The 27,308-nt window shown below is 47.7% G+C and overlaps 1 protein-coding gene across 3 annotated transcripts in view; it reads right to left on the reverse strand.

The window, feature by feature from the left end:
• The window catches only part of STK24 (serine/threonine kinase 24), a 138,322-nt gene extending 111,719 nt beyond the window's left edge, over positions 1-26,603 (reverse strand). Inside the window, exon 1 of one of the 3 annotated variants that reach the window (XM_032277527.1) lies at positions 26,475-26,603. In XM_032277527.1, coding sequence (XP_032133418.1) covers positions 26,475-26,588 — 114 coding nt within the window. In that variant the 5' untranslated portion in view covers positions 26,589-26,603. Of the gene's footprint in view, positions 1-16,861; positions 17,792-26,474 lie in introns of those variants that run through there. The other 2 variants (XM_032277525.1, XM_032277524.1) reach the window with 2 other exon arrangements.
• Positions 26,604-27,308: the final 705 nt, after the last annotated feature.

A 27,308-nucleotide genomic window follows, 5' to 3' on the forward strand; every position in this document is an offset into this window, starting at 1 on the left:
CTAGACACAGCCAGGGCAGTGGTTCTGCTGTCTTGAGTGAATGTTCACTCTCTCATGGAACATATGTGTGGGCCCCAAGTCTGCAGGCGGTGACCCCTGGTCTAGAATACAACTGGGCAAGGGATAAGGCGCCCAGCATGAGTGTAAGTGGAACACCACGGTGTGCGTATTCTCACTTAGCAACCTAGGCAGAGCAATTAACTACATAAAACTCATTAAATAACACATTGCTTTCCAATAGCATTACCTGCAGTGGGAGGAGGACAGTCATTTCGTTCTTTCTCCAAAGGCAAAAACAAGCATTAAGGAGGTCAGGTGCGGTGGCTCACGTCTGTGATCCAAGCACTTTGAGAGGCCAAGGTGGGTGGATCACTTGAGGTCCGGAGTTCGAGACCAGCCTGGTCAACACAGTGAAACTCCTTCTCTACTGAAAATACAAAAATTGGCTGGGCATGATGGCATGCGCCTGTAATCCTGGCTACTGGGGAGGCTGAGGCATGAGAATCACTGGAACCTGGGAGACAGAGGTTGCAACGAGCCAAGATCATGTAACTGCACTCCAGCTGGGGCAACGGAGCAAAACTGTGTTTAAAAAAATAATAAGAAGAAGAAAGCAGCAAGGGTATTCTTTCTAACCAGCAGAGCCAAACAAGTATATATATTTCTGGCTGGCACTCCTCTGTCCTAAAGATGGGGCATGGCTGGTCAGGTGCAGTGGCTCACACCTGTAATCTCAGCACTTTGGGAGGCTGAGGCAGGCAGATCACATAAGGTCAAGAGTTCAAGACCAGCCTGGCCAACATGTAAAGCCCTGTCTCTACTAAAAATACAAAAATTAGCCAGACATGGTGGCACATGCCTATAATCCCAGCTGCTCTGGAGGCTGAAGCAGGAGAATTGCTTGAACCCGAGAGGTGGAGGTTGCAGTGAGCTGAGATCACGCCATTGCACTCCAGCCTGGGCAACAGAGTGACACTCCATCTCAAAAGAAAAAAAAGATGGGGCATGCCTTATATTAAAGGAGGCACAGAATCAGTTAAGACAGTAAAACCATCATCATGAAAACCATATGGAAATGTGGTATGATACTTATGACACAATTCTGAATGAAAAACAAAATAAAAAGAGTACCTACATTATGACTGCAATTACTTAAAGACAAGTGTGTACGCAGACAACCGGCAAATAAAATAGGAAGAGCTACATATTCGAGTAGTGGGATTATAGATGCTTTGCTTTAAAAAATAATTTAACAGAGATGGAGTAAAGATATTTTTCCAGATGAAGGGTTCCCATTTCTGTACAATCTTCAACCCCCCATTTCACGATTCTTTTGTAGACCATGCACAGACAGCAGCACCAGGATAGGAAACAGGGCTCAGAGACCACAACTGATAAGCAACTGGCTGTTCTGCTGGTTTCCAAAGGGAAACTTACTATCAGAAGTCCTCCAACAGAAAGGACCGGAATTACTGCTACTCTGATACAAAATGACAAACTCAAAAATAACCATTTTTGGAGAATTTCAAAAACACTCTCATTTGATTGCAATAGATAATATTAAGAAATCATCTATGTAACAGGCCATGTAAAGAGTACTAAGGTTTTTATCATTTTAAAAAGGCTTCCAATAGTATATCATCTTAAGTAAATTTTCACTCCAACTATTTTTCAGGATGCTCAGGGTAAACCCTTCCTCTTGGAAATACAAAGAGGAAAAAATTGTTTCTGACCAGAAGTGCTACAGCACACGTTTCTTTTAGGTTGCTGACTGATGAAGTCATTTGACAATTAAGAGAAGGCCCAGGAGCGGGGTTCATGCCTGTAATCCCAGCACTTTGGGAGGCTAAGGCGGGTAGATCAGGAGGTCAGGAGCCTGAGACCAACCTGACCAACATGGTGAAACCCATCTCTACTAAAAATACGAAAATTAGGCCGGTGTGGTGGCATGCGCCTGTAATCCCAGCTACTCAGGAGGCAGGAGAATTGCTTGAACCTGAAAGGCAGAGGTTGCAGTGAGCCAAGATCATGCCATTGCACTCCAGCCTGGGTGACAGAGCACAATTCCGTCTCAAAAAAAAAAAAAAAAAAAATTAACTGGGCGTGGTGCATGCCTGTAATCCCAGCTACTTGGGAGGCTGAGGTAGGAGAAACCCTTGAACCTTGGAGGCGGAAGTTCCTGCAGTGAGCCGAGGCTGTGCCTCTACACTCCAACCTGGGCGACAGAGCGAGACTCCACCTCAAAAAAAAAAAAAAAAAAAAAAGAGAGAGAGAGAAGAGAAAATAACATATTTTATATGAACACACATGCATGCACAGAAACGTCCACATATTTGAGGACTGGGGAGCTTCTCAAGCCTCCCAAGAAACCATTTGTTCCACATACACAGTAACGCATCCTAGAGGAAGGAATCTGGAGTGCCACTTGGAAAACTAGTTTTCAACTGAAGTTGTCAAACTATGTGATCACTGTAAACGATGACCTCCTCATGCCTCCAGGAAAAGGAAATTCCATCCCACAGCATCCAAGGCTGGCACTGATGGCCCCAGGTCGATTTGGGAGTGTGTACCCAGAATACCGATGCTATTCCATGGCACACTTCAATCCCATCCTCTGTATTTATTCCTCGGAGATAAACCCAGGCAGGCGGTGGACTGAGGCCAGGAAATGCAAGCAGTTTCACTTCACAGAAGCTCGTCTTTTCTTGCAGAAGACAACACAGGGGAAGGCATTCTGAATGACACAAGCCGTTTTAGAAAGACTTCAGAGTCTTCATTAACAAAGGGAAAAAAGAGCCCAAATCTCTGTGACTCCCCTTCCTGACACGGTCAATCCTCTACGTCTGTATAATGTGCTGTTTACCCTTGTATTTGGAAATGCCATATAAAACACTTTCCAATTCCTCATGTAATGAATTGTAACAAGCCTCAGAAAAACTACGATGCACTTAAAACCAAAAACAAAGCAAAAAAACCCCAAAACCCTCAAATAAGAAAGTCTTATAAAATCAAAGTCTAACCAATTCCAATAACAGATGACATTATTAAAATAAACAGGCGAGATGAGGATAACAGAGAAACAGAGATCACTTCTGAATCAAAAGTCAAATCAACTACACATAAAAGCTAACATTCCAAACACTGAAAACTCTACTGCTATTAAATACTTTTTCCCATTCTGAAATATACGTACAGTATTATCTTTAGTTAAATACAACAGCCACAGAGAAAAGAAAATCAGTTTTGACCATAAAGACGGTCTGTTCAGTGGGAAAAACAAGGGGATTGGGGGGCGTAGGCCCTCCTCACCCCTGCGACATACCAGCACTTGGAGCTAAGAGGAGCTGGACAGATGATACAGACCTTGCCAGGTGCTTCCCCTTGCGAGGGCTCCCTGGGCAAAGGAAGGCATCGGGTGCTCAGTCTGGGAATCCTGCAGTGGCTGTGCAAGGGGAGGGATAGGTTCAAAGGCCCAGGAATAGGCGCTGAGCTTTGAAGGACCAAAGTGAGCTGAGCCCATCCAAGGGAGAGGGGCTGAAGAGCGGAGGGGAGGAAGCTGGGTACTAACGAAGGCCCTGAGTTTTAGGCTGGCATTTACAATTGATCAGGAAGTCACAAGCAGTGAGCAAGGCCACACTTAAGAAAGGTTATCCTGGCAAATTAGAGAATTATCAGGTTCAGGGCATTTGTTCTAGTTTGGGGTTTTCCAAAAGAACTACTGCACCCCAGGTCTGAGAGATGCATTCCTTAGGAAATAAGGTTCCAAGCAGCACACATTAGCACAAGCTTGTAATCCCAGCTACTTGAGAGCCAGAGGCAGGAGGATTGCTTGCAGCCGAGAGTTCGAGTCCAGCCTTGGCAACATAGTGAGATTCCCAGCTCCAAAAATAAAAATAAGGCTCCAAGGTAAAAACAACATGGAACACGCATCCTCTGTCCAACAGGTTTATAAATACATGCTAAAATAGTAAAGGCTCTAATGAGTCTTATAAAAGTCCATTCAATTCCCAAAGTTAGATCAGCGGTTCCAATGTCAGTCTTTGGAAATATAAACCATAAACTCCAAGCACTGATTTTGGCTTGTGCTGCTTTTCAAATGGGCAAGGCTACCGTGTGCTTCACTAGAGTGGGGAGCAATGGGGATTTAGGATTCTTTTTAATTCTCCAGTGAATAGTTCTCAAAGTGAGAATGGCAGTACACCAGGACACTTGTTCAAAATGCAAACTCTCTCTGAGATGCCCAGCATCAGAAACTCCAGGGTGGCAGGGCAGAGCCCACAGTCTGCATTTTATCAACCCCTTCAGGTGACCGTGATTGGTCTTATATTCGCTTACAAGGCCGGGCACAGTGACTCACGCCTGTAATCCCAGCACTTTGGACGGCTGAGGTGGGCAGATCACATGAGATCAGGAGTTTGAGACCAGCCTGGCCAACAGGGCAAAACCCTGTCTCTACTAAAAACACAAAAATTAGCCAGGCATTGTGGTGGGTGCCTGTAATCCCAGCTACTTGGGTGGCTAAGGCAGGAGAATCACTTGGAACCTAGCAGGCAAAGGTTGCAGTGAGCCGAGATCGTGCTACTGTACTCCAGCCTGGGCAACAGAGAGAGACTCCATCTCAAAAAAAAAAAAATTAATATTCGATTAGAGGGTACTTTTTCAGTTACTTCTTCACTGTCCAAAACACCACAATCCGGCAATACCTGAAAGGCAGTGAACACAAGCCAGTCAGCAGCTCTATGTCCACCCTAAGGAGGTGGGGCTCAGAACTCAGTACAGAGAAGAGATAAAGGAACAGGGGAAGCATCTTAAAAGTCCAAGTCACCGTCCGCCACACCCACAATCCTAAATTCCAGGAAGCCAGTTAAAAATAATCCAGGAACAAGTTTCGCAATCAGGAGGAGTGTGCACACAGCACAGCACTGGTCCGGTGGGCTGAAGGGCCAGGCTCCCTCCGCTCCAGCACCCAGCGGTGGGCGTGGGGGTGGCGGCCAAGGCCAGCTACCTCCTCTCATGCAGACAACCGTCACCAAGAAGATCCAGCACCCTCGGGCACAGGACCTCAAGCACCCACATCGCCAGCTGCCCACCCCATTTGCGCCAAGCACCCTGCCAGCCAGAGGCATGCCTGGCTCACGACCTACCCCCGACAAAATGGAGATTTTTTTTTTTCTCAAAAAAAAATAAAGAATAATGAAACATGAACACCACTCTAAAGGTTAAAAAAAAAAGAAATAAAAATGCCAAAAACACCCCGGTTCACAGCCCTGAACTGGGCTGATTTCAGGGAGGTCGGAGGGACAGTGTGAGGGTCAGGGGGGCAGAGCTGTGCTGGGGATGTGGTGGAGGGAACTGACACGCCAGGGAGCGGGCAGTTGGGAGGACGGAGGGAAAAGGACACACATGCCGGCCTCACAGTCGGGCTTCCACCCCAGTTACGCTGTTTTCTCTCCAAGGCCTTGCGCAGGTTTCATAAGCCTCAGTTTTCTCATCTGTAAAGCTAGTCTGACAGCTACTGCCTCAGCAGAGACCCTGATGGTTCATCAAGGGGCCCAGCCTTCACTGAGGAAAACTCAATAAAAGCAGTCTCCTTCCCACAAGGCATCCCACGAAGGGCAAGAAATTCCAAGATGTTTATTTTCTAGACTGACATAAATGCAGCCACGCCACAGGCTCAGTTACTCCTTCCACCTACCCACAGCAAGCAAGAGGGAGGCGGGCGGAAGAAGAAATCTCTGTTGCAGAACTGCTGGAGAAGTGAGGCTCTGGCTCACCAGCTCCTTCTGTGTGAATTACCTCTCAAGAAATATTTGGTGCCAGTAAACCGCATCACACACACTAAAGGAGCACTCAAACAATACCTTTCTTCATCCGGAGTTCAGGAGGCAGGTAACAACTTTGAAGTCACCACACTGAACACAAAGTTCAATAAACTATCCCTAAAATCACTGCTGGCTAAGGCTCAGCCTCCAAGTTCCGGACTGTTTTTCATTTCTACTCAGTGGTTCATTGCTGTAAAATTCTACCCAAGAAAGTATTCTGTTCTTAAGAAGTCGCTTGAAGGCAATACCTCAAAGAACAGCTTTCCCTGCTTAGATATACACATACACACCTTTCAAGCCCCCATCCATTAACACGCTATGGATTTATGGCCAGCACTGTGCGGTGCTCCCAGAGCGCAGACAACCACTGAGTCACATGCAATCCACTAACACGTGGCAACTGGGACAGCCACACAGCACCCAGGCCATCTCACAGGCTTTTCGGCATCTGCAGCACATGTGTGCCCCAGTCTTGCACCGACCACCATGAAACATACAGCCAGACGGACGCCACCTCCGCCCTCCCAAGAAGCGTATACTCAATTCTGGACCAGGGGTTGGAACCCCAAATCATCATAAACTTAAACAAGCATTTCTCCAAAGAGATCCTATGAGGATCCCTGACATGGTTCTATGCCCACAGGATCTTGGGACCAAAAAAATTTGAGAAACAAGAAGAGCAGGTTCTCAGTTCAAGGTGGGGAGGCAGAGCCACTGACCAGTAGAGAGATGGAAAAGTAAGCAGGCATGTATACTGCTGTTTATTTACAGAGAGAAAAATCTCATGAGGAAGGAAGGGAACGGAGGCTCCAAGTCCTTGCCCGCCGCCCTGGCTCAGCAGTAGGTCCTGGCCCTTGCAATTTCTTCACCTGCCTGGCCCTGTCTTTACTCACCTATAAACTGAAGAACAACGACTTGGAGGTCACACAACGAACAGCAACTAGTTGGGTCAATCCTGAAATCCCACTAAAATCATAATCTAAAAACCACCACAAAATCTCAGAAGCTGGAAAGTAGGCAGTGGTTGAAAAAAAAAAAAAAAAAAAAAAGAGGGATGGGTAGAGGAAGATAACTCTAAACCAGAGGTGTAAAAAGCAGAGAACTCTTTTTTTTTTTTTTTTTTTTTTTTTTGAGACAGAGTCTCAGCTCACTGCAACCTCCGCCTACCGGGTTCAGGCAATTCTGCTGCCTCAGCCTCCTGTGTAGCTAGGATTACAGGCGTGCACCAGCATGCCCAGCTAATTTTTGTATTTTTAGTAGAGATGAGGTTTCACCATGTTGGCCAGGCTGGTCTTGAGCTCCTGACCTCAGGTGATCCGCCCACCTTGGCCTCCCAAAGTGGTGGGATTACAGGCGTGAGCCACCGCGCCTGGCCAGCAGAGAACTAACTTAACTCACAGTGCTCGACCCCCAGCTCTCAGGAACTGGCTGCACCAGGTCCCTCTGCCGAGGGAACGAGTGAGCCAGGCAGAGACTGAAAGTCAGCTACGGAAGTGGGTAGACAGCCAGATGGCCTGCCCCACATCTCACAGCCAGGCTCCAGAAGTCAAGAAAATGATGGAAAATATATTCTCTGCAAAGGAAGGAAAAATTGAGGGTACATGGACCAGGCCGCAACAGACACAGCCAGAAGCAGAGGGAGCATACTTAAAAACAGGGAATGACACCAGGCACGATGGCTCACACCTGTAATCCCAACACTTTGGGAAGCTAAGGCAGGCAGATCACCTGAGGTCAAGATGTTCATGACCAGACTGGCCAACATGGTGAAACTCCGCTACTAAAAATACAAAAATTGGCCAGGCGTGGTAGCAGGGACCTGTATTCCCAGCTACTCAGGAGGCTGAGGCAGAAGAATCACTTGAACCCAGGAGAGAGATGTTGCAGTGAGCCAGTATCTTGCCACTGCACTCCAGCCTGGGTGACAAAGCAAGACTTCATCCCAAAAAAAAAGCTGGGCACAGTGGCTCACGCCTATAATCCCAACACTTTGGGAAACCAAGGTGGGCAGATTACTTGAGGTCAGAAGTTTGAGACCAGCCTGACTAACATGATGAAACCCCATCTCTACTAAATAATACAAAAATTAGCGGGGCATGGTGGCAGACACCTGTAATCCCAGCAGGTGAATTCTGCTGAGGCAGGGGAATCGCTTGAACCCGGAAGGCAGAGGTTGCAGTGAGCCAAGATCACACCATTGCACTCCAGCCTGGGCAACAGAGCAAGATCCCATCTCAAAAAAAAAAAAACAAAAAAAAAAAGAGAGAGAAAAGAAAAGAAAACAAACACCAAACCCAAACCTAGGGCCAGGCGCCACTGCTTTCACCTGCGATCCCAGCACTTTGGGAGGCCAAGGTGAGAGGACTGCTTGAGGCCAGGAGTTCAAGAACAGCCTCGGCAATAGGGAGACACCATCTCTACAAAACAGAAAAATTAGCCAAGCACGGTAATGCATACCTACAGTCCCAGCTACTCGAGGGGTGGAGGTGGGAGGATCATTAGAGCCCAGGAAGTCGAGGCTGCAGTGAGCTATGACTGCACCACAGCACTCCAGCCTAGGCAACAAAGTGAGACCCTCTCTCAAAAAAACAAAAACAAAGGGAAAAAATGGGACCCTGGAGGAACAGAATCATGCTGAGGACAGAAGGCAGACATTTCAACTGAAACGAGAGGTGGACACCACTAAAATAAAATAACATTCAGAGAACCAAAGAGCTCTTAGAATTTAAAAAAAACAAGAGCAGAAATGAAATACTCACTGGAAAGATTGGAAAAGTTAAGATAATCGCCCAGAAAGCCAAGTAAAGAAGAAAATGGAAAACAGCTCTTAAAAAGAACATTTCAGTTTGAGACCAGCCTGGCCAACATGGTGAAACATTGTCTCTATTAAAAACACAAAAATTAGCCGGGTGTGGTGGTGTGCACCTGTAATCACAGCTACTCAGGAGGCTGAGGCAGGAGAATCGCTTGAACACAGGAGGTAGAGGTTGCAGTGAGCTGAGATTGCGCCACTGTGCTCCAGCCTAGGCGACACAGTGAGACTCTGTCTCAAAAAAGAATAAAGAATATTTGGGGACTGGTCCAGAAGATTCACCATCCAAGTAATAAAGTTTCAGAAAGAAAGAACACAGAAGATGGAAGAGGGGGGAGTCAAGAAAAAAATCAACAAAAAGACCTGAGTCACCCAACAGAAAGGGCCCAACCATGTATCTGTCATGAGAAACGAAAACTGCCCCATGCCAAGACACATCACTGTGAAACTTCAGAATACAAGGAAGAAGTTGAGACCCCACGAGGTCCAGGAAGAACAGCACAGCCTGCGCGCACAGATGCTGGTGCTGGCGGGGCCTCCATCTTCCACAGCACCACTGGAAGTTAAAACACGGACATCCTGGTCAACACGGTGAAAACCCGTCTCTACTAAAAATACAAAAAATTAGCTGGGCATGGTGGTGCGTGCCTGTAATCCCAGCTACTCAGGAGGCTGAGGCAGGAGAATTGCCTGAACCCAGGAGGCGGAGGTTGCGGTGAGCCGAGATCGCGCCATTGCGCTCTAGCCTGGGTAACAAGAGCGAAACTCCGTCTCAAAAAAAAAAAAAACATGGGAGAGAAACACCTTTAAAATTCTGGAGGAAATGCATGTCTACCCTGCAATTTTATACCATGCCAAAATAGCAACTGAGGGAGAAGGAAAAAAGAATGAAATTTTTGGAAAGCCTGTGTCCTATGTTGCCTATTCACAGAAAATAGCACACTATCTGCCCCACCAACACCATGGCATAAACCAAGAAAGATGAAGACAGGAGACACACACACACACACAAAACACACACAACACAAGACATTCAACACAAGAGTGCAGCAGAGAGTACCCAGGGGACGAAGGCAAAGGAAAACCAGAGGATGGGGCAGCACACAGAGCATGGAAGCCCAGGATGAAACGCACAGACCGTCAGCGCCATCAAACTTCCTAAGACAAGGCTGCAGCAGCTGAAGAGTGCTGGGCTGAATGAGCTGTTAAGTATTATCAAAAGGAAATAATTCCAAAAGAAGACCTGAGCAGGAACGATGATTGAGTAAGTCCATCCATGTACACACTGCATTCTGACCTCACTAGAGTTACGACATCTCTCTTCTGGGAAAGAGAGGGGACTCCGTGAGAGGAAAAGAGGCAAGCGGGGCCGGGCGCGGTGGCTCAAGCCTGTAATCCCAGCACTTTGGGAGGCCGAGGCGGGTGGATCATGAGGTCAAGAGATCGAGACCATCCTGGTCAACATGGTGAAACCCCGTCTCTACTAAAAAACTACAAAAAATTAGCTGGGCATGGTGGCGCGTGCCTGTAATCCCAGCTACTCAGGAGGCTGAGGCAGGAGAATTGCCTGAACCCAGGAGGCGGAGGTTGCGGTGAGCCGAGATCGTGCCATTGCACTCCAGCCTGGGTAACAAGAGCGAAACTCCGTCTCAAAAAAAAAAAAAAAAAGAGGCAAGCGGAAGAGAAGTAAATCCTCATCCACAGGGTCCAGAGTATATTGCCAATGCCTGAAACCAGTGGGGAGAAAAAAACAACACACAAACAGACAGCAATTTTTTTTTTTTGCAGTTGAGATGGAGTTTCACTCTGTCACCCAGGCTGGAGTGCAGTGGCACTATCTCAGCTCACTGCAACCTCTGCCTCCCAGGTTCACAGAATTCTTGTGCCTCAGGCTCCCAACTGGCTAGGATTACAGGCATCCGCCACCATACCCAACTAATTTTTTGTATTTTTAGTAGAGATGGAGTTTCACCATGTTGGCCAGGCTGGTCTTAAACTCCTGACCTCAAGAGATCCGCCCGCCTCAGCCTCCCGAGGTGCTGGGATTACAGGTGTGAGCCCCCGCATCTGGTCGATTTTTTAATGTTCCTCATAAACTAAGGAGTAACAAAAACAAACATCAACTAAGAGAGATCAAAGGGGCTGCAGCGGGGGGGGGGGAATAAGAAATGGAGGGAAATGGAAGCAACTGTTATCTCTCCCAACCAACCTTACAAAACTACTCGTAAGACATTTTTAAATAGAAACGAAATAAAATCCTAACAAATTAAAAACAAAACAAAGGATGTGGACCTGTAACAGTTCTTTCAAACAGGAGGGCCTAAAATTCTTTTAAAAAACAGGAAGAGACTTAATAGGAAGATAAACCCCAGCTACGTATTTGCTAAGCATTAATTTAAAACTTGAAATGTTCCCACAATGTATTCAGATACCAACAGGGTACAGAGCAGTTTCTTTTGCTGACAAAGAACCCTCAAGAAACACACTGGAAGGTCTCTAGAGGCAACAACGTTGTTCCCTGGGTGCACATAAAGTGACTGGTAACCACCAATTTGGGATGTTTCATGGTTTGTACCATGCAAAGAAAGGTGTATCTCCGTTTATTTCCCCCAATTTAAACCTTACAAACCAGGGAGTCATTTAGGATTAAGAAACTCCATAGTCATTGTCAGGAGGCAGTGTTTTTTTCCTTTTTCCCAAAGCATTTGGCACAGAGATTTTTTGTAATTTCTACTGCAAAAACATGAATGATGGGAAATGACTGCTACATGCTGGTCAGACGACAGTGGCTGATTCTATGCAGCGAGACACAGACAACACAGAGTGCAACTTCTGTTTCCTGCACTCTCGCCACCCACAAGATTCCATTAGTGATAATCAGCTGAGCTAAGGCACTGAAAAATAAAAACCCACAGAAAGGTGAGGTGGGTGCGGTCCACTTGCTGCAGGTAAGGAGCTTCCAACAAGGGCAGTTCTGAATCGCGGGAGACAATCGCCCAAATAGAGCTAAGTGGCACATTTCTCAGGGGACCATCAGATGCCTGGACTCCGATTTTAGAGTCTGTGTAACTTTCTAGCACACTAGAACTCAGCAGTGACCATCAATAGGCTCCTCTCCTCAGCAACTGCTCACCCTGCCTCTGGCACCAGGATCCTCGAAAAACACGGAACAACATGAACCTCCACCTGCACATCAGGCCGCTCAGCTCCCCACATATCAGAACGTAGCTCCGGGAAGACCCCCCAAGTCAGTAAGAGGGTGGGAAAGCAACGATGCCAGCCGCGTCTTGCCCGTAACTGCTCCTTGCAGGGCCACTATGCTCCATTGGCAAGCTAGAAAATCCAGTCTGACCAATACCTACTTGAAGGTCACTTGGTTCTACATGAAATGCTATTGAGAACACTCCCAGATCTGAGACTGCACTCCTCCACAAATTTGGGTTTTTCTCATTTTAAAAAACCTTGTGACTAACCTCCCCCTCAAAAAAGAACACTTTCAAGCAAAGCAAATTCTTACCATTGTTACATTTTGGTGACACAGGAGAATAGGGAACATGGAGTACTGAAAATAGGTTTTTGGGTTTTTTTGTTTTGAAACTTACATAGGCAACTAACAGTAACAAAACAGTAACAGTAACTGAGTACTTTCCTTACTACTCTTTAGCATTGATCAGCAAAAAGGATCACAGAGCAAGGGGAGTAATGAGATACTATAGAATGTTCACTGAGATTTCAAGTCACCAAGTTGAGTGAACTCTAAAAAAATCCACCTAGGCTGTCCTACTGACATGGGGGCTCCCACACATATTCCTGGGCCTCCTCCCCTCTGAAGTGCTGTAATGCCTTCTAAAGAGGCACCCAGCACTCCCCACACCCAAGAAAGCAGAAGCCCCAAAGAACAGGAGCTCATCTGCTCAAAAATGTGGCATACTTCCTGCTGCCTAGAGACACAAGGCCTTCCGCAGGTCCACAGGCACCCCACTGCCTCTCCAGCTCTAGGACCCACCAAGCCCACCAGAAGCCATGCCATGCTTTCCAACAAGGTGCCTTTGCTCACTGTGTCCTCAGTCACTACAACCTTCTTAGGGTACTTGCCCCAAAGCCAGCAGCAGACCTCTTGAGGACAGAGATGGACTGAGGCTCTGAACTCTGCCTCCCATGGCTCCTGGCACCATCCTCTGCAGGCTCCCCTGTGCCGTCCAATGCTGTCAGTCACCAGAGCACACTCCACAGTTCAGCAAGTCCCCAACATCTCGAATGTCCTGACTGTCCACACACACTGTGACACACCAACCTTCCCCCGAGTGCGATGGTAACAGGGTAACTGGGCAGGCACCTCCCAAGGAAGGAACGGAAAAGAACCGGTGGAAATGTGACACTAACAAGAAAAAAAGTACAAGAGCACTTAAGCCACAATTCAATGCAGCTGTCCTATGTTTGCCTTCATTTCCCAGACTCCCAGAGCACACAGGCTTCCCTGGGGTGAACAGAGCACTTGAGAAAAGCTCCCCATGTTCCCAAACTGGCCATTAGACACACTTCTCACTATCCAGATGCATGGGGCATTCTCAGCAAAGGTCTATTTATCCAAGCAGCAAGATAAACAGAAGGGGAATGAGGTGGCAGGATGATGTTAACAAGGAGAAACTTCAGGTTTTTAAGCTATTCCTCTAAATTATCTGTATTTTCAAATATGAAAGTATCTTAAAACTTCAAAATATGGTAAATTAACCAGGCCCTGCAATATGCAACACATGTGACATATATAATTCAGTATTTTTCAAACTGTGGGTCATGAACCAGTGGCCTGTGAACTCAATTTACTGTTGGAAGCAGCTTCTTTTTAAAATATATCGTAACAGCACATCATAAGCACAGGCTGAGCATCCCCGATCCAACATGATCCAAAATAGGAAACTTTTTGAGTGCCAACATGATGCTCACAGGAAATGCTCACTGGAGAACTTCTGATGTCAGACGTTCAACCAGTAAATACATAATGCAAATATTCCAAAATTTCAAACACTTGTGGTCCCAAGAATTTTGGATGAGGAATACTCAACCTGTAGTAAGGATTAGTACTGTCTCCTGAAACTTGTTTTTGGAGCTGATGTAAAACATATTTCTTACATAGTTCATGGCCCAGAAAAGTTGAAAAGTGATAAAATTCTGTAACAGAAATGTGCAAACCAAAATCTCATTTTTAAATCACAATTTCTGTAAACTCAAAGCCCATCCGTGTTCCGGCCCCCCGTCCAAAGCTTTTCTTTTAATCTCAATTGAGTGAAACAACAAATGTTCAATGAAAGATACGTTTAGCCACAAATCAGCCTGATTTATTTATGTTTATTCACCGTTACTACATTTACTCAGTTTATAATTTCTATTTTTTTACCCCTACTAAAATATAAAACTGGGGTTTAGAGGGGAAAAAAGGAAAGGCTTTGGCAACTTTCACTAACATTGATTTAAAGTGGTAACCTCATTCAGATCCACCTCCTTCAACCCCTCCCCTAGGACCTGGCACATGAAAGTTCAATAAGGACTGCTGATTGAATAAATAAATTTCTCATTTCTTTGGCCAATCCAACTTGTAATGAGATAAGCTTTAATATTTGCAAAAGTAACCATCAAACAGTGAAACTGCATGGTGAGTAGGAGTATGATCTTGGAGTCAGGAAAGACCAAGTTTCCAATCACAAATTTGCCGCGTAATATATGATTTCACCTTGGTCAGTTCAGTTAGTCTCCCGTGGTCTCCACATCTACAAAACGGTGTAATAATATCTACGTCTCAACAGTACCAGTAAGAATTGAGAGGCATAAAAATGAATTGCAAAACACTGAAAAATGGTGCATATACTAATATGGTTGGCTGTTATTTTTCAAGCATCTTTGCCTGGGCCACCTGAATTCACTCTGCTGTCTTTCTAAGTCAACTCTTTACAAGCCCTGGTCAGGAGACAAGAAAAAAGGGAGGGCTATGAGGCCCATCAGGGCAAACCACAGAAGAGATAGGGACTTCTCCCATTTTGGCAGACCACGATCAAAAGCGGGAGTGCTTTTAATTTAATCTTCAGCGAGAACTCTTAGGGAAGCCTCCCAGGACAGCAGCAACTGCTAATTTGAAGTAGAAAACAAATGTGCTTGTTTTTCTTTTCTAGGGGTGGGGAATGTTCTTCCCCAAATGACACAGTTACCAGACAGTAACTGCTTAGGTACAGGAATGACTGGCAGAAGCCAGCTTTCCTACCTCTGAAACTGCAGAACTGTAACGGCTGAAAATCTGGTCATCTTTTCTGAGAAACACTTAACATCTTTCATACTGAGAAAGCAAAATAAAAACAGTTCCCAAGTAACACAACTTAGCAGACACATAATAGTTGAGAGGCAAAGTTATTAAGGAAATTTATCTTCTTTTCCCAAGATTTAAAAACTCTGACCCACTCTTTAAAAAAAAAAAAAAGTGAGGACAAAAATGAAAAAGTGAGATAGTAGATATCACCTGGTAACCATAGGATACTGACTTCACAGCACCAGCCAAAGGGGCTTTAGTGCCTTTTCAAATTGATTCGCTTCCACAAAGGCCAAGTAACCTAGTAAGTGAGGCACCTGTGCTAGATTCCAACCTGATGATCACCGTATAAATATCAATCTAAAGGAAATACTGATAAAACCTTTTTTTTTTTTAATCCTTACACGAGTCCTTCTTGCTCAACTGGTAAGAAGTTCTTTTTCACCCCGTTCACTCTGACCTACACACACCTCTAAACTCATACCAAAGTGGCTTTAGGAAATACCAATAAACTACATCTGATTGTTACCTAGCAGTCAGCAGTTTAGGTTTGAATGCATGTTAAATTCAACCCTCCTTAAACGAATCCACAAAAGAATATTCGTCAAGCATCTTCCCAGCCACACTCTTAAGATACTGTCACTCCTAAAAACCACACACACACACGGACTAAAATTCTAGCTGCCATTAAACTGGTAACTTTGGGTTCCTATTTTTCCAGAATTCAAACCTGAACAGTGAAATCCAGTTTTCTCTTTACGGTTTCAAAAACAGAAGGGAGAGAAGCTGATCTCACTGGAAGAGGTGGGCAGACCCAGAACCAGTCCTCAGGTCTGGGCACGGGGCTTCTCGGCCCTCAAGACACAGGGAAGGAGCCTGCTGGTATCTATACATCAACCAGTAATCCACCTGGGTGCTTTTGGTTTTCTTCAAACACTTCACGTTCACTTACTTAGCTAAACAGGGAGAGCAAAACTTTCATGACATACCCAAACTGTAACCTAAGATTTCAATCCCAAACATTTTGCCACCATTTCTGCGCCTACAAAGTTGACAAGAGTTAGCCACAGACGGTGGTTTTGTTTTTCAAAGGGCTAAAAGCAGTCCCCAACGGCAACAAAAACAACAAAAAACACCCTTTAACGTATTCAGGTAAATTTAAAATTCAACTCCTCCGCCATCCCCCAAAAAGTCACTGGTAGGCCAAGATGTCACCAAGTACCAAAGGAGAGGTTTACTGGGCGAAGAACCATAAATGCAACCAAGTCTCAAAGTGAAAGTACGGGGGCGCGGGGCCGGGACCCTCCGGGGGATTCCTCCTTCCAGAAGGTTTGCAGCTCGCACTTTCCCCCGCTCCGCAGGCGCACGGGGGCTCAGGGCAAAGCCGCAGCAAGTGAAACTGGTGGTTACACCTTCGTCCACTCCGCCCTGCCTCCTCCGCCCCGGGCCCGGACGAGTCCAGGCGCGCTCCCCGTCCCCGCCCTGACCAGGTCTCCCGCCCGCCCGAGGGTGGGGGACGAGCCCAGGGGGGCGCGTCCTGGGGCCTCCGTCAACCCGGCCCGCTCGCAGGGCCCGGGGACCTGGCGGGGCCTCCAAGGGCATCGCTCCGCCTCACTTCTCCTGGGGACAGGGCCGCCCGGGCCTGCAGCTCCGGGGGAGTGTTGGGGCGCGGGGAGCGGGGAGGGCGAGCGTCCGCACCCCCACATCCGGACCCAGGCCGCGGTCCCCACGGCCCTTGCACGCACACGCCGGAGCTGGCAGGGACGCCCGGGGTTCGGACTCGGACCCTCCGCCCAGCTGGGCGCGCTGGGAGCCAGGCTCCGGCGCGACCCTGGCCGGCTGAGCGTGGGGGGACCGTGGGGACGCCGCCAAGTTGCCGCTTCCGCCCCGGCCCGGCCGCGCATCCCGGCCCTGCGGCCCGCGCCCGCCTACCTGCATGCCGGGCAGGCCCGACTGCACTGGGGAGTGAGCCATGGCGCTCGGGACCTCCACTTCCTGGGACGGGACGGCCGGGCCGCAGCGATCCGCGCGGGCAGCGAGGCCCGCGGGCCGCGCGCAGCCCTCGGGCGGCAGGGCCGGCCGGAGCCCGAGGCCACCCCAGCCCCGGCGGGTCCCGGCCGGGCGGCGGGGCTCAGCGGCGAGCAGCTGGCTGCGTCTCCATGCACGGCGCCGGGGAGGGGCTGCGGGGGGCGCGGGGCCTCGCGCGAACTGCCGCCGCCGCCGCTGCTGCTGCTCGGCTGGAGCCGGGCCTGGGCCCGCGCGCTCTGGCCGCTGGAGCGGGAGTGGGCGCGCACAGCCCGCCGAGCCCGCGAGCGCCGAACGCGTCCCGCCCCGGCCCGGCCCCCGCGCCCGCCCCCGCGGCCCGGCCGGGGACCCCGCCCCGCGCTTCCGGGAGGGGGAGGGGAGAGGCCGGTGGCCGCGCGGGAGCCCTAGGCCGCAGCCGCCGCCTGCCGGCCCGGCCCGGGTCCCAGCGGCTCCCGCGGCGCTCCCAGGCCCCCGCGGGCGGGTGGGCGGCGCGGCCGGGAGGGGGCCTCGGCGCGCCGGGAGGGACGGAGTTGGGGCCGGAGGCTGGCCATGTGCCCACCAGGCCGGCGCCGGGGTGAACCTGGGCCGCCCGGCCCCCGCTTCCCGCCAGCCAGCCCACCCTTTTATGGCGTCCCCTGGGAAAACGCGCCCCGGGCCAGCCCCTGAGGGCAGGGTCGGGGTCGGGGGCACCTCGGGCGGGAGAGCGCCCCGCGGGGCCTCAGCCGGTGGCCGGTGCCAGGACGCCAGAGCTGCTCCGGTGTCTGGGTGAAGTTTCCAGCCAACCCGAGAAGGAAACCGAAAGGGGAGAGGCCGAGAGAGGTTAATTCCTAGCGCTTTTGGTTACCGAAAACGGCTGGGAATTTAGCGAGACTATGAGGAGGCTGAACCCTACCATCTCTGGGCTCCGCAACAAGTCGGGGGCACCCACCCCCGGGAAGGGGAAAATGGGGTGCAGAGGGCAGGGAGGAAGGGAAGGAAAGCGGGTCTGGACTTTGAACCCTCTCCCTCTCTTTCCCCTGCCTCGGAAGCTCCGGGTCCACTCAGCACCATCTCTGTCTCCTCCTTCCAGCCACCTTCTCTCCAGCTGCTGAGGAGAAAAGTCTGGATGGAGCGGGCCCCTAGGCCTCCAGGAAGTGGCTTATTACAGTTGCAAACAGGTAGAGCGGCCGTCACCCAAGAGATGACTCGCTCCTCCTTAGATAGTAGGGACGCTGGCACCTCATTCATGCCCCTAAGTGGCCATTTTGCACCCTGGCTGGTGAGTTAGGCAGACAAAGTGAGTCCCCAAGAGTGTACAGGCCTCCGTGGAGAGCTCTAAAAGGCCTCCACCAAGGTAAGGAGTGATGATTTTCCCCGGGTGCTCTGGATCGGACAAGGAGTAGGATGCTAACATCTGATCCCTTCTTTCCCTTGGGAGAGATGCGTGTTTTTCCTCGGAGTCCTCGGGAATACCTTAGAATTCCTTCATGGCTGTCCCTGGTATACCCATCTTGAGGAGCCCTGCCACCCCTAAGTAGGACTGCAAGGAAATACAAGATTTGGATAAGTACGAACCCTGATATCCAGGAACTTAAAATCATGTGTAAATTTTGTACGCCTAAAAAATGGATACCAGAAGAGATGAATAGCAGAACAAACAAGAATGTGAATCTTTAAAACAAACAAGAATGTGAATCTTTAAAATGTTGATACTCTCTAGCGCAGCCAGGAATTCTACCTAAAGGAGCATATTCTAAGGCAGCAACCAGAAGTGTGGAAGAATGCGGGTAAAAAGACTGGCCAAGGGGCCGGGCGCGGTGGCTCAAGCCTGTAATCCCAGCACTTTGGGAGGCCGAGGCGGGTGGATCAAGAGGTCAAGAGATCGAGACCATCCTGGTCAACACGGTGAAACCCCGTCTCTACTAAAACTACAAAAAATTAGCTGGGCATGGTGGCGCGTGCCTGTAATCCCAGCTACTCAGGAGGCTGAGGCAGGAGAATTGCCTGAACCCAGGAGGCGGAGGTTGCGGTGAGCCGAGATCACGCCATTGCACTCCAGCCTGGGTAACGTGAGTGAAACTCCGACTCAAAAAAAAAAAAAAAAAGACTGGCCAAGTGATGTTTGGAATCCTGGGGAAGCTGGGAACTGCCGAAAAGTCTCACAGTAGTTAAGTAAATAATATTATTTTCATACAGTGAGTACTAGGTAGTCATTTAAAATGAGGTCTTTGAATATCTGGTAATAGGAAAAATGTTTTCATTATATATTATTAAAGAAAATGCTGGATACAAAACTCTACATAGTCTGATCTCAAACTACTATAAATATGTTAATGTATGTGGTATACACTCACACAGTCGTGCAGTGCTGAACAATGGGTATACATTGTGAGAAGTGTGTCCTTAGTTGATTTTGTCATGTGAGCATCAAAGAGTGTACTTACACAAAGCTAGGTGGCATAGCCCGCTACATACACACCTAGGCTATATGATATGGCTTATTGCACCTAGGCCACAAACCTGAACAGCATTCGACTGTACTGAATACTAGAGGCAATTAGAACACAGTGGTAAATATTTGTGTATCTAAACATGTCTAAATACAGTAAAGGGACAGTAAAAATACTCTTCTAGGGTCAACAGAGTCGGGGCAGTAACCTGGCACCAAGATAAAGAGGAAGAAATGGGATGAATGGTCAGAAACCTCTGGATGCTGATCGGAGGCATTGCCATGGTCAATGCTCAGAAATCACTTCGCAGTGGGCTAATTGCCAGCAAGTAAGCTACAGCAGATGGGGGACAAAGGCTCATAATACTCTGGGTATAAAAAAAGAAACCAGAATCCTAGTTTGTGTCCCAAGGCTAGTGAGGCTCAGAACAAGGAGGTTCCAGCAGGATATAACTTCTCTGGACACACTGCCTTGCATCCATCAGCTGGTCTGTGGCCCCAAACCCTGTTTATCTCCTCTCCGTGGCTGACCCTTATTTCCTTCTTTGACCGTGTTCATACTGTTGAACACCATTCTCATCAAAAGGAAGGAAGGAAGCAACAAGGGAGTTACTGGTTCTCCTTGGCGGTTTGCAGGCAGTACCTAGTATTCCCCAGGGCAGTAGGTCTCTACCTTCTTTGTTTTTGCAGAATGGAGATGATGGACAGGGCCTGAGCCCAGCATCAGATCCGGTGCAATTAGCTTATTACCTTCATTCATTCACACCTTTTTTGAATACCAACTATTAATGCATGTCAGATACCCAGTTCAGTTTTGGGCATATAAACATTAGATCCGAAGGCGCCTCTTACCCCATCCTAATTAACTGGTTTCCCAGAATCCTAACTTTGGATGTTTACAATACCATAATTGATTAATCTTAGAGTGGCAAATAGCTATCATTTCCACCAAGGAAAGAAAAGGATCATCCTCATCCTTTTCCTCTTGTCACTTTCCCTCTACCCCCAATGTATAATTACAACAGGTTATACACTACCATAAGTCCAGAAGGAGATTATGAGGGTCTCCATAGAGATGATGCATTTTATGGTCTCCATGGAGATACTAACCCATTGAGTTATTTACTTATCCATTGAATTATTTTTCTTCCCCTGGTCCTCTTTGTCTTTTGTGTTCACTTAAAGACATCAGTCTGGCAATGAATTGTGCTCTGAAATATTTTCTGGACCACAAAGAGTATTTCCATACCCCTACATAGAGCCCCTCCAAATATAAAGCCCCTGTATTTGCTGCCCCTAAGCTAGTTTGTACGCACGCTCAGCAGAGCTCAGAGAGCAGCAGAAAACAAGAATTCAACAATCAATCCCTTCACTTTTCTAAGTTGAAAAGATAAACACCCCCAAATGCTGCTTTATAAAGAACAGCTAGACAAGTAAAGCATTAGCAATTTAAATTTACAGATTAAAGGAAGGGACTTACATGGTGAACTTTAAAGGGAGAAATAGGAGGGGCTTGGATAAGTAACTAACAGAAGGCTTGACAAATTTGTACACATGTTCAGTAGGTGAAGACAAATTATTAAGATCAGTTTAAAGAAGAACGTCTAGTCATTGTTGGATGACACAATAGCAGGAAAAGGTATGCCAGAGCCCTAGAAAACTAGCCCAGCCACGCTGAGGAGTGGTGCTAATGAGGTTTCATTCTGTGGGTGGAGAGCTCAGAGGGCGGGCTCTCTCCGGGACATCACTCTAGGTTTTTGGTTGCACCCTGCCTTAGTTTGCTAGGGCTTCCATAACAAAGAACCACAAACTGGATGGCCCAAACAGCAGAAATTTATTTCCTCAGTTCCGGAGGCTGGAAGTCCAAGATTAAGGTTGGTTTCTTCTGAGGCCTCTCTCCTGGGCTTGTAGTGGCCAGCTTCTCCCTATGTGTTCTCATGGTCTTCACTGTGTGTTCCCGTGTCCTAATTTTTCCTTTTTATTTTTATTTTATTTGTTTTTGAGGTGGAGTCTCGCTCTGTTGCCCAGGCTGGAGTGTAATGGCAAGATCTTGGCTCCCTGCAACCACTGCCTCCCAGGTTCAAGTGTTTTTCCTGCCTCAGCCTCCCTAATAGCTGGGACTACGGGTGCCTACCATCACACCCGGCTAATTTTTGTATTTTAGTAGAGAAGGGGTTTCACCATCTTGGCCAGGCTGGTCTCGAACTCCTGGCCTCAAGTGATCCACTGGCCTTGGCCTCCCAAAGTGCTGGGATTACAGGCATGAGGCACCGCACCCAGCCCTAATTCCCTCTTTGTAGAAAGAGACCAGTCGGACTGGATTAAGGCCCATCTAATGACTTCGTTTTTGCCTGGTTACCTCATTAAAGTTTCTATCTGCAAATATAGCCACATTCTAAGATACTAGAAATTAGGACTTCAACATAGGAATTTTGGAGGGACACGAGTCAGCCCATAACACACCCCCTTTTCTGCAGATGCATTCTGGTCAGCCCCTCTTTAGCTGGGTCCTCCAGGCTCAGCTTCAGGAATGGGCGCTTCATTCTCCCTTGCCAAGGCCTGTGGACCTTTCTGCAGGCTTCATACTGTACACTTCTGCTAATAAGCATTGCTTCATATTCCTTGGGTATAGGCCTTAAACTTTACCTTGCACAGAAACCAGAGCACTAGTCTCCAATCACCATACAACTGAGAGCAGAAACAGAAGATGTATAGGTGTTCGCTTGATAAAATATTCCTGATTCGAAGAAATCATCTGGAACACATGACAAAAATCTGCCAGAAAAGTGTTCAGGGAGGCCGAGCACAGTGGCTCACGCCTGTAATCCCGGCACGTTGGGAGGCCGAGACGGGTGGATCAGGAGATCAGGAGATCGAAGCCAGCCTGGTAAATATGGTAAAACCCCATCTCTATTAAAAATACAAAAATTAGCTGGCATAGTGGCGTGCACCTGTAGTCCCAGCTACTCGGGAGGCTGAGGCAGAAGAACTGCTTGAACCCAGGAGGCAGAAGTTGCAGTGAGCCAGATCATGCCATTGCACTGCAGCCTGCAAGAGTGAGACTCCGTCTCAAAAAGAAAAGAAAAAGCGTTCAGAATATTTTGCAGGCCTATCCATATTCAGTTCAGGCAAAAGGTTATTTAAACAAGATCTGTCTCCCCCACTGCCTCCTTCTCCCCAGTGTTGGGAGGTGCAATTTGCCAGGAGAGTTGGGGGTGAGCCTGCAAGGGGGCTCTTTGTTGCACATTCTCTCTGCTGCAGTTCTGGAGGCTCACACCAGGGAACAGGCTGTTTAGAAGGACTCGAACAAGCTCACTAGAAAAATTCTCATGTGCAATTTTGCTTGGCAAAGATCCAATTAACAGGGCTCCTTGCCCTCTAAACAGTGGCCACTTGACCCTGCCAATCAGCTCATAAAGGCTGCAGTATGCAAAGATTCATCAAGAGCTGTGTGTGTCGCTTTCCCTCCCTCCTGAAGCTGGGTTTGCTTTCAGACGTATCCAGAAAGGGCACACATGAAGTCCTCCCCAAGAGGATGATGTCACCCAGCCTACAGTCACACAACTGCAGCACCAGTTTCTAAAAGCCCTTGGCTCTGTTTTCTGACGAGGAAGACAAATTGTAAAAAATCATTTTAATTTTCACTTCAAGCAGATCCAGAGGCTTATGTGCTTAAAGATCATTGTACACGCACACAAAGGTAAAACGTGCCTATGAGTTGCAGGTATTTGTTCCAGAATGCACAAAACTTAAGTCAGCTTAAAATCATCACAAAAATGTTGACCTATACACTACCCTGTCATCAAAGCCTCATCTACAAAAAGGATAAGCGTGCCGTCTTATACCTTAATTTTCCTGCCATTTGTATTTGGTTTCCTAAAGAAGCTATGCTGGAGATACTGTTAGAAGTCTTTGAAAAACAAATGACAGATACCTAGCTCAGACCTCCATAAGCACAAAAGGGATATTTTAGTTCAGTAATAAAAATCAGGCCGGGCATAGTGGCTCATGCCTGTAATCTCAGTACTTTGGGAGGCAAAGGCAAGTGGATCATCTGAGGTCAGGAGTTCAAGACCAGCCTGACCAACAGGGTGAAACCCCATCTCTACTAAAAATACAAAAAAAATTAGCTGGGTGTGGTGGCAGGTGCCTGTAATCCCAGCTACTTGGGAGGCTTAGGCAAGAGAACCGCTTGAACCCAGGAAGCGGAGGTTGCATTGAGCCGAGATCGTGCCACTGCACTCCAACACGGGTGACAATGTGAGACTCTGTCATAAATAAATAAACAAATAAATAAATGTCAACACATGGCTACATCAGGCTTGGATTAATCCAAAAAGATGGGTTCAATGATAAAATCAACTCTATCTTCCTCTGCTGCTCACCTCTTCTCTGCCTCTCCTTGGCTTCATCCCATCTAGTTTCTCTGGATGTGGTGTCAAGATCTACACCGTGTGGGCCTTGTAATCTCAGAGAGAAGAGAGTGACCTTTTCTGACCCAGTGTCCATATGCCAAATCTAGTGGAGGAACTCACATCTGTGGATACCCATTCTTGGGACCAAAGGGCAAGGAGGGACAGTGATGGAAGAGTCCATTCTGAACAGCATCATGGAATAATGGAATGTGGAAGGGGCAGTTCCCCAATGCAAAGAAGATTCCTGGCCTAATAGATTTCATTTCTTGGCTGCCCAGACATGCATGCACACACATGCCCTCCCTCCAACACACACACATCACACACACACACAGGTATCTTTTCCATACCTATAACTTGTGTGTACTCCCCTCCCCAAATAACAGAGTCAGCCCATGAATAACCATTTATACACTCACCACTTCCCCACAGCGAGTCAACCCTACGCCTTCTACTGAGGCCATTCATTTCCTGGTCCAGGGGCTCTGGACAATATGGCTTTCTCTTTTTCAAGCCTAGACATGGCTCTTCACCGGCCAGCAATCTCTATCTAATTGGTAAATGTAATTACCTTCATGTGTTTAACGTATTATGGAGGAGGATATGTTTGAAAACTACTTTAAAAACTCTCATTTCAAAGGAAAAGAAAAGGAAGGGAACAGGCATCCATCAGTTTGTAATGTACATGAAACCCTTCTGGAAGGGGAGGTGGGGGAGCCTTGGTCAGCCCCTGGGCCGCACTTGGCTCAGCTCTTTGAGAGATACTCCCTTTTCTGTGGTCTCTTCCATGGCCACCTTAGAGAGAATTCTGGGGCAGGCTGACCAGCCCACCTCCTATTGGTGAAGATGTGGGGTTCTGGGGAATGTCCTAGAGCAGTGTTCTCCTTCATAGCACCCTTAGTGCCCCAGTGACTTTTTTTCATAGCATCTCTTGGTCAAAGGAAATACCTAACAGGCCAATTAATTAAGAAAATAGGGTCTGGATGCTGTGGCTCATGCCTGTAGTCCCAGCACTTCAGGAGGCCAAGGCAGGTGGATCACTTGAGGTCAGGAGTTCAAGACCAGGCTGGCCAACATGGCGAAACCCCGTCTCTACTAATAATACACAGATTAGTTGGGCATGGTGGTGAGTTCCTGTAAACCCATCTACTTGGGAGATTGAGGCACGAGAATCGCTTGAACCTGGGAAGTGGAGGTTGTAGTGAGCGAAGATCGTACCACTGAACTCCAACCTGAATGGCAGAGTGAAACTGTGCCTCAAAAAAAAAAAAGAAAATAGGTACAAACAAATTAATATGGACTCCTGTCTTAGTAACATAGAGGACATTTGAAGAAATAATACTGTAAATTATAAAGTAACAGTTTAATTTTATTTTTAAATAATCGCAGTTGCCGACAGGACATGTGTTCATATTGGACATTGCACAACTTCCCAACCTTAGAATCATAGTGGACACTGCCACCTTCATTACTTGTTTCACATTGATTTTTTTGTGTTTTCTTTTAAATCACAATAACTTTCAAAAATATAAGCAACCACTTTGCAAATTGTGCAACATCACTGAAAAGAATGTAGCATGATCTAATGTTAATCTGAGCTATCTGTCATTGTGGTATCTGACAGTTGTATAATCCCACCATATTTCCTAAAAGATGTCAAATACTGCATGGCACCTCTGAATTCTCTGCAGTACCCAAGAGCATCTTGGGACAGAGTTTCAGAAGCATGGGCTTTGGGAATTAAACAGTCACCAGGTTTGTGATTGCCCTGGTGATGTAACTCCCTTGAAAACTGAGTAGAAACCCAAGCCAGAAGCCTATTGAGTCCAGGCTTTGAATCTAAACCTCATCACTGGAAACTCAGCCCTCTGCCCCTTAGGGCCCTTGGTCTTGTTCTTTCGGGGCAGTTCTCTGCCTCTGAATGAATGGATCGAGGTGATAGGCAGGGTTAATCTGCCCCTGATCCCCTGGATATACCCCAGGCCTGGTAATGGGGGAAATTATTACTCAGCTAGTAATTAGTACGCAGCAGGAGGAGAGAGAAGCCTGGCATTAGCTCCAAGGATCCCAGAGGATCAGGGTCATTTGAGTCTCTGACTTTCCCAGAGTCCCAGGCAGGACCAGCTATATAATTTGCAAAATGAAAATGTGTGCCCTTGTTCAAAGCATATTAACAGTTTCAAGACAATGAGAACAGAGGCATAGGACCCTTTTTTTTTTTTTAATCCTTTTTTTTTTTCAGTTTTCTGTGGAACCTTTTTTTTTTTTTTTTTTTTGAGATGGAGTCTTGCTCTGTCACCAGGCTGGAGTGCAGTGGCATGATCTCAGCTCACTACAACCTCTGCCTCCCGGGTTGAAACAATTCCCTGCCTCAGCCTCCCGAGTAGCTGGGATTACAGGTGCCCACCACCATGCCCAGCTAATTTTTATATTTTTAGTAGAGACGGGGTTTCACCATCTTGGCCAGGCTGGTCTTGAACTCCTGACCTCGTGATTCACCCACCTTGGCCTTCCAAAGTGCTGGGAGTACAGGCGTGAGCCACCGCGCCCAGCCACATAGGGCCCTTCTAAGTGTGGGGCGATGTACGACCACACAGGTCACACGCCCAGCCAGCCAGCCTGCTCCCAGGTTTACTTCCCAGGTATTTACCAGTCTCTCTAACTAACTCTCACTTACTTCAGCTTGGGAGGGTTCACACAGCTTTTGGATTCTGCTGGAAACACGCCTCTTCCAATTTGGGATTGTTGGTACAGGCTGGAAGGTCCTCCCTCTAGACTCCACCGCTTTCATCCAAGACTGCTTGACTTCCTGATGCGCCAATTCAGTTGAAGCCCGTCTGTTTTTCTTGCAACTTACTAAAGGCCACAAAAAGTAACCAACACACTCAGCCTGGTTTTTTAGACTGAGAGCTTCCTAAACATTGGGCTGTGGCCCACCCGAGTGGCAGCCATCCATGCCCTGAGTCCCAGGCAGCTGGGCAGTGCCTGAGGTACTGAAAGCCTCTAGGCTAATTGCCTCTGGCAGGGAGCACCTCATCTATTTACATGCGTGGTGCCTGACACATAGTGTGCTTCCTGATGCCAATGAGAAAGCACCATTGTAAAACTTCATTCTTTGCACCTCCCAGATCCAAAGTCTGTAAGTGATCTGGCACAAGAGCTGCCAGACTCTGATTGGCCTGGGGTGGTGGGAGGCGACAAAATCATCTCACCTGAATCCAGGGACAGAGGAGGGTTTATTTCGGAAGAAGCAGGTGGTATACCCTAAATAAAGTGCTACTGAACAGATAAAAGCCCTGTATCTACCGGAGTAGGGGCGTCGGGGTTTGGTCTATGCAGCTGCTTAATTCAGCCAGCTTCAAATCAAAGCTCCCCAACTTCCCAGACTCAGAGATTTCTACTTGTCTTCCACTCAGCTTCGTGCACACCAGTTACCTAATCAGTTTTCCTCTGGCACCTTTCACTCCCAGTACCAGTTTCTATGTATTTATTTCATAGAGACAGGATCTTG

The sequence above is a fragment of the Sapajus apella genome, unplaced genomic scaffold, assembly GCF_009761245.1.
Source record: "Sapajus apella isolate SASKATOON/1434 unplaced genomic scaffold, GSC_monkey_1.0 scaffold9, whole genome shotgun sequence".
In the NCBI taxonomy this organism is placed as follows: domain Eukaryota; kingdom Metazoa; phylum Chordata; class Mammalia; order Primates; family Cebidae; genus Sapajus; species Sapajus apella.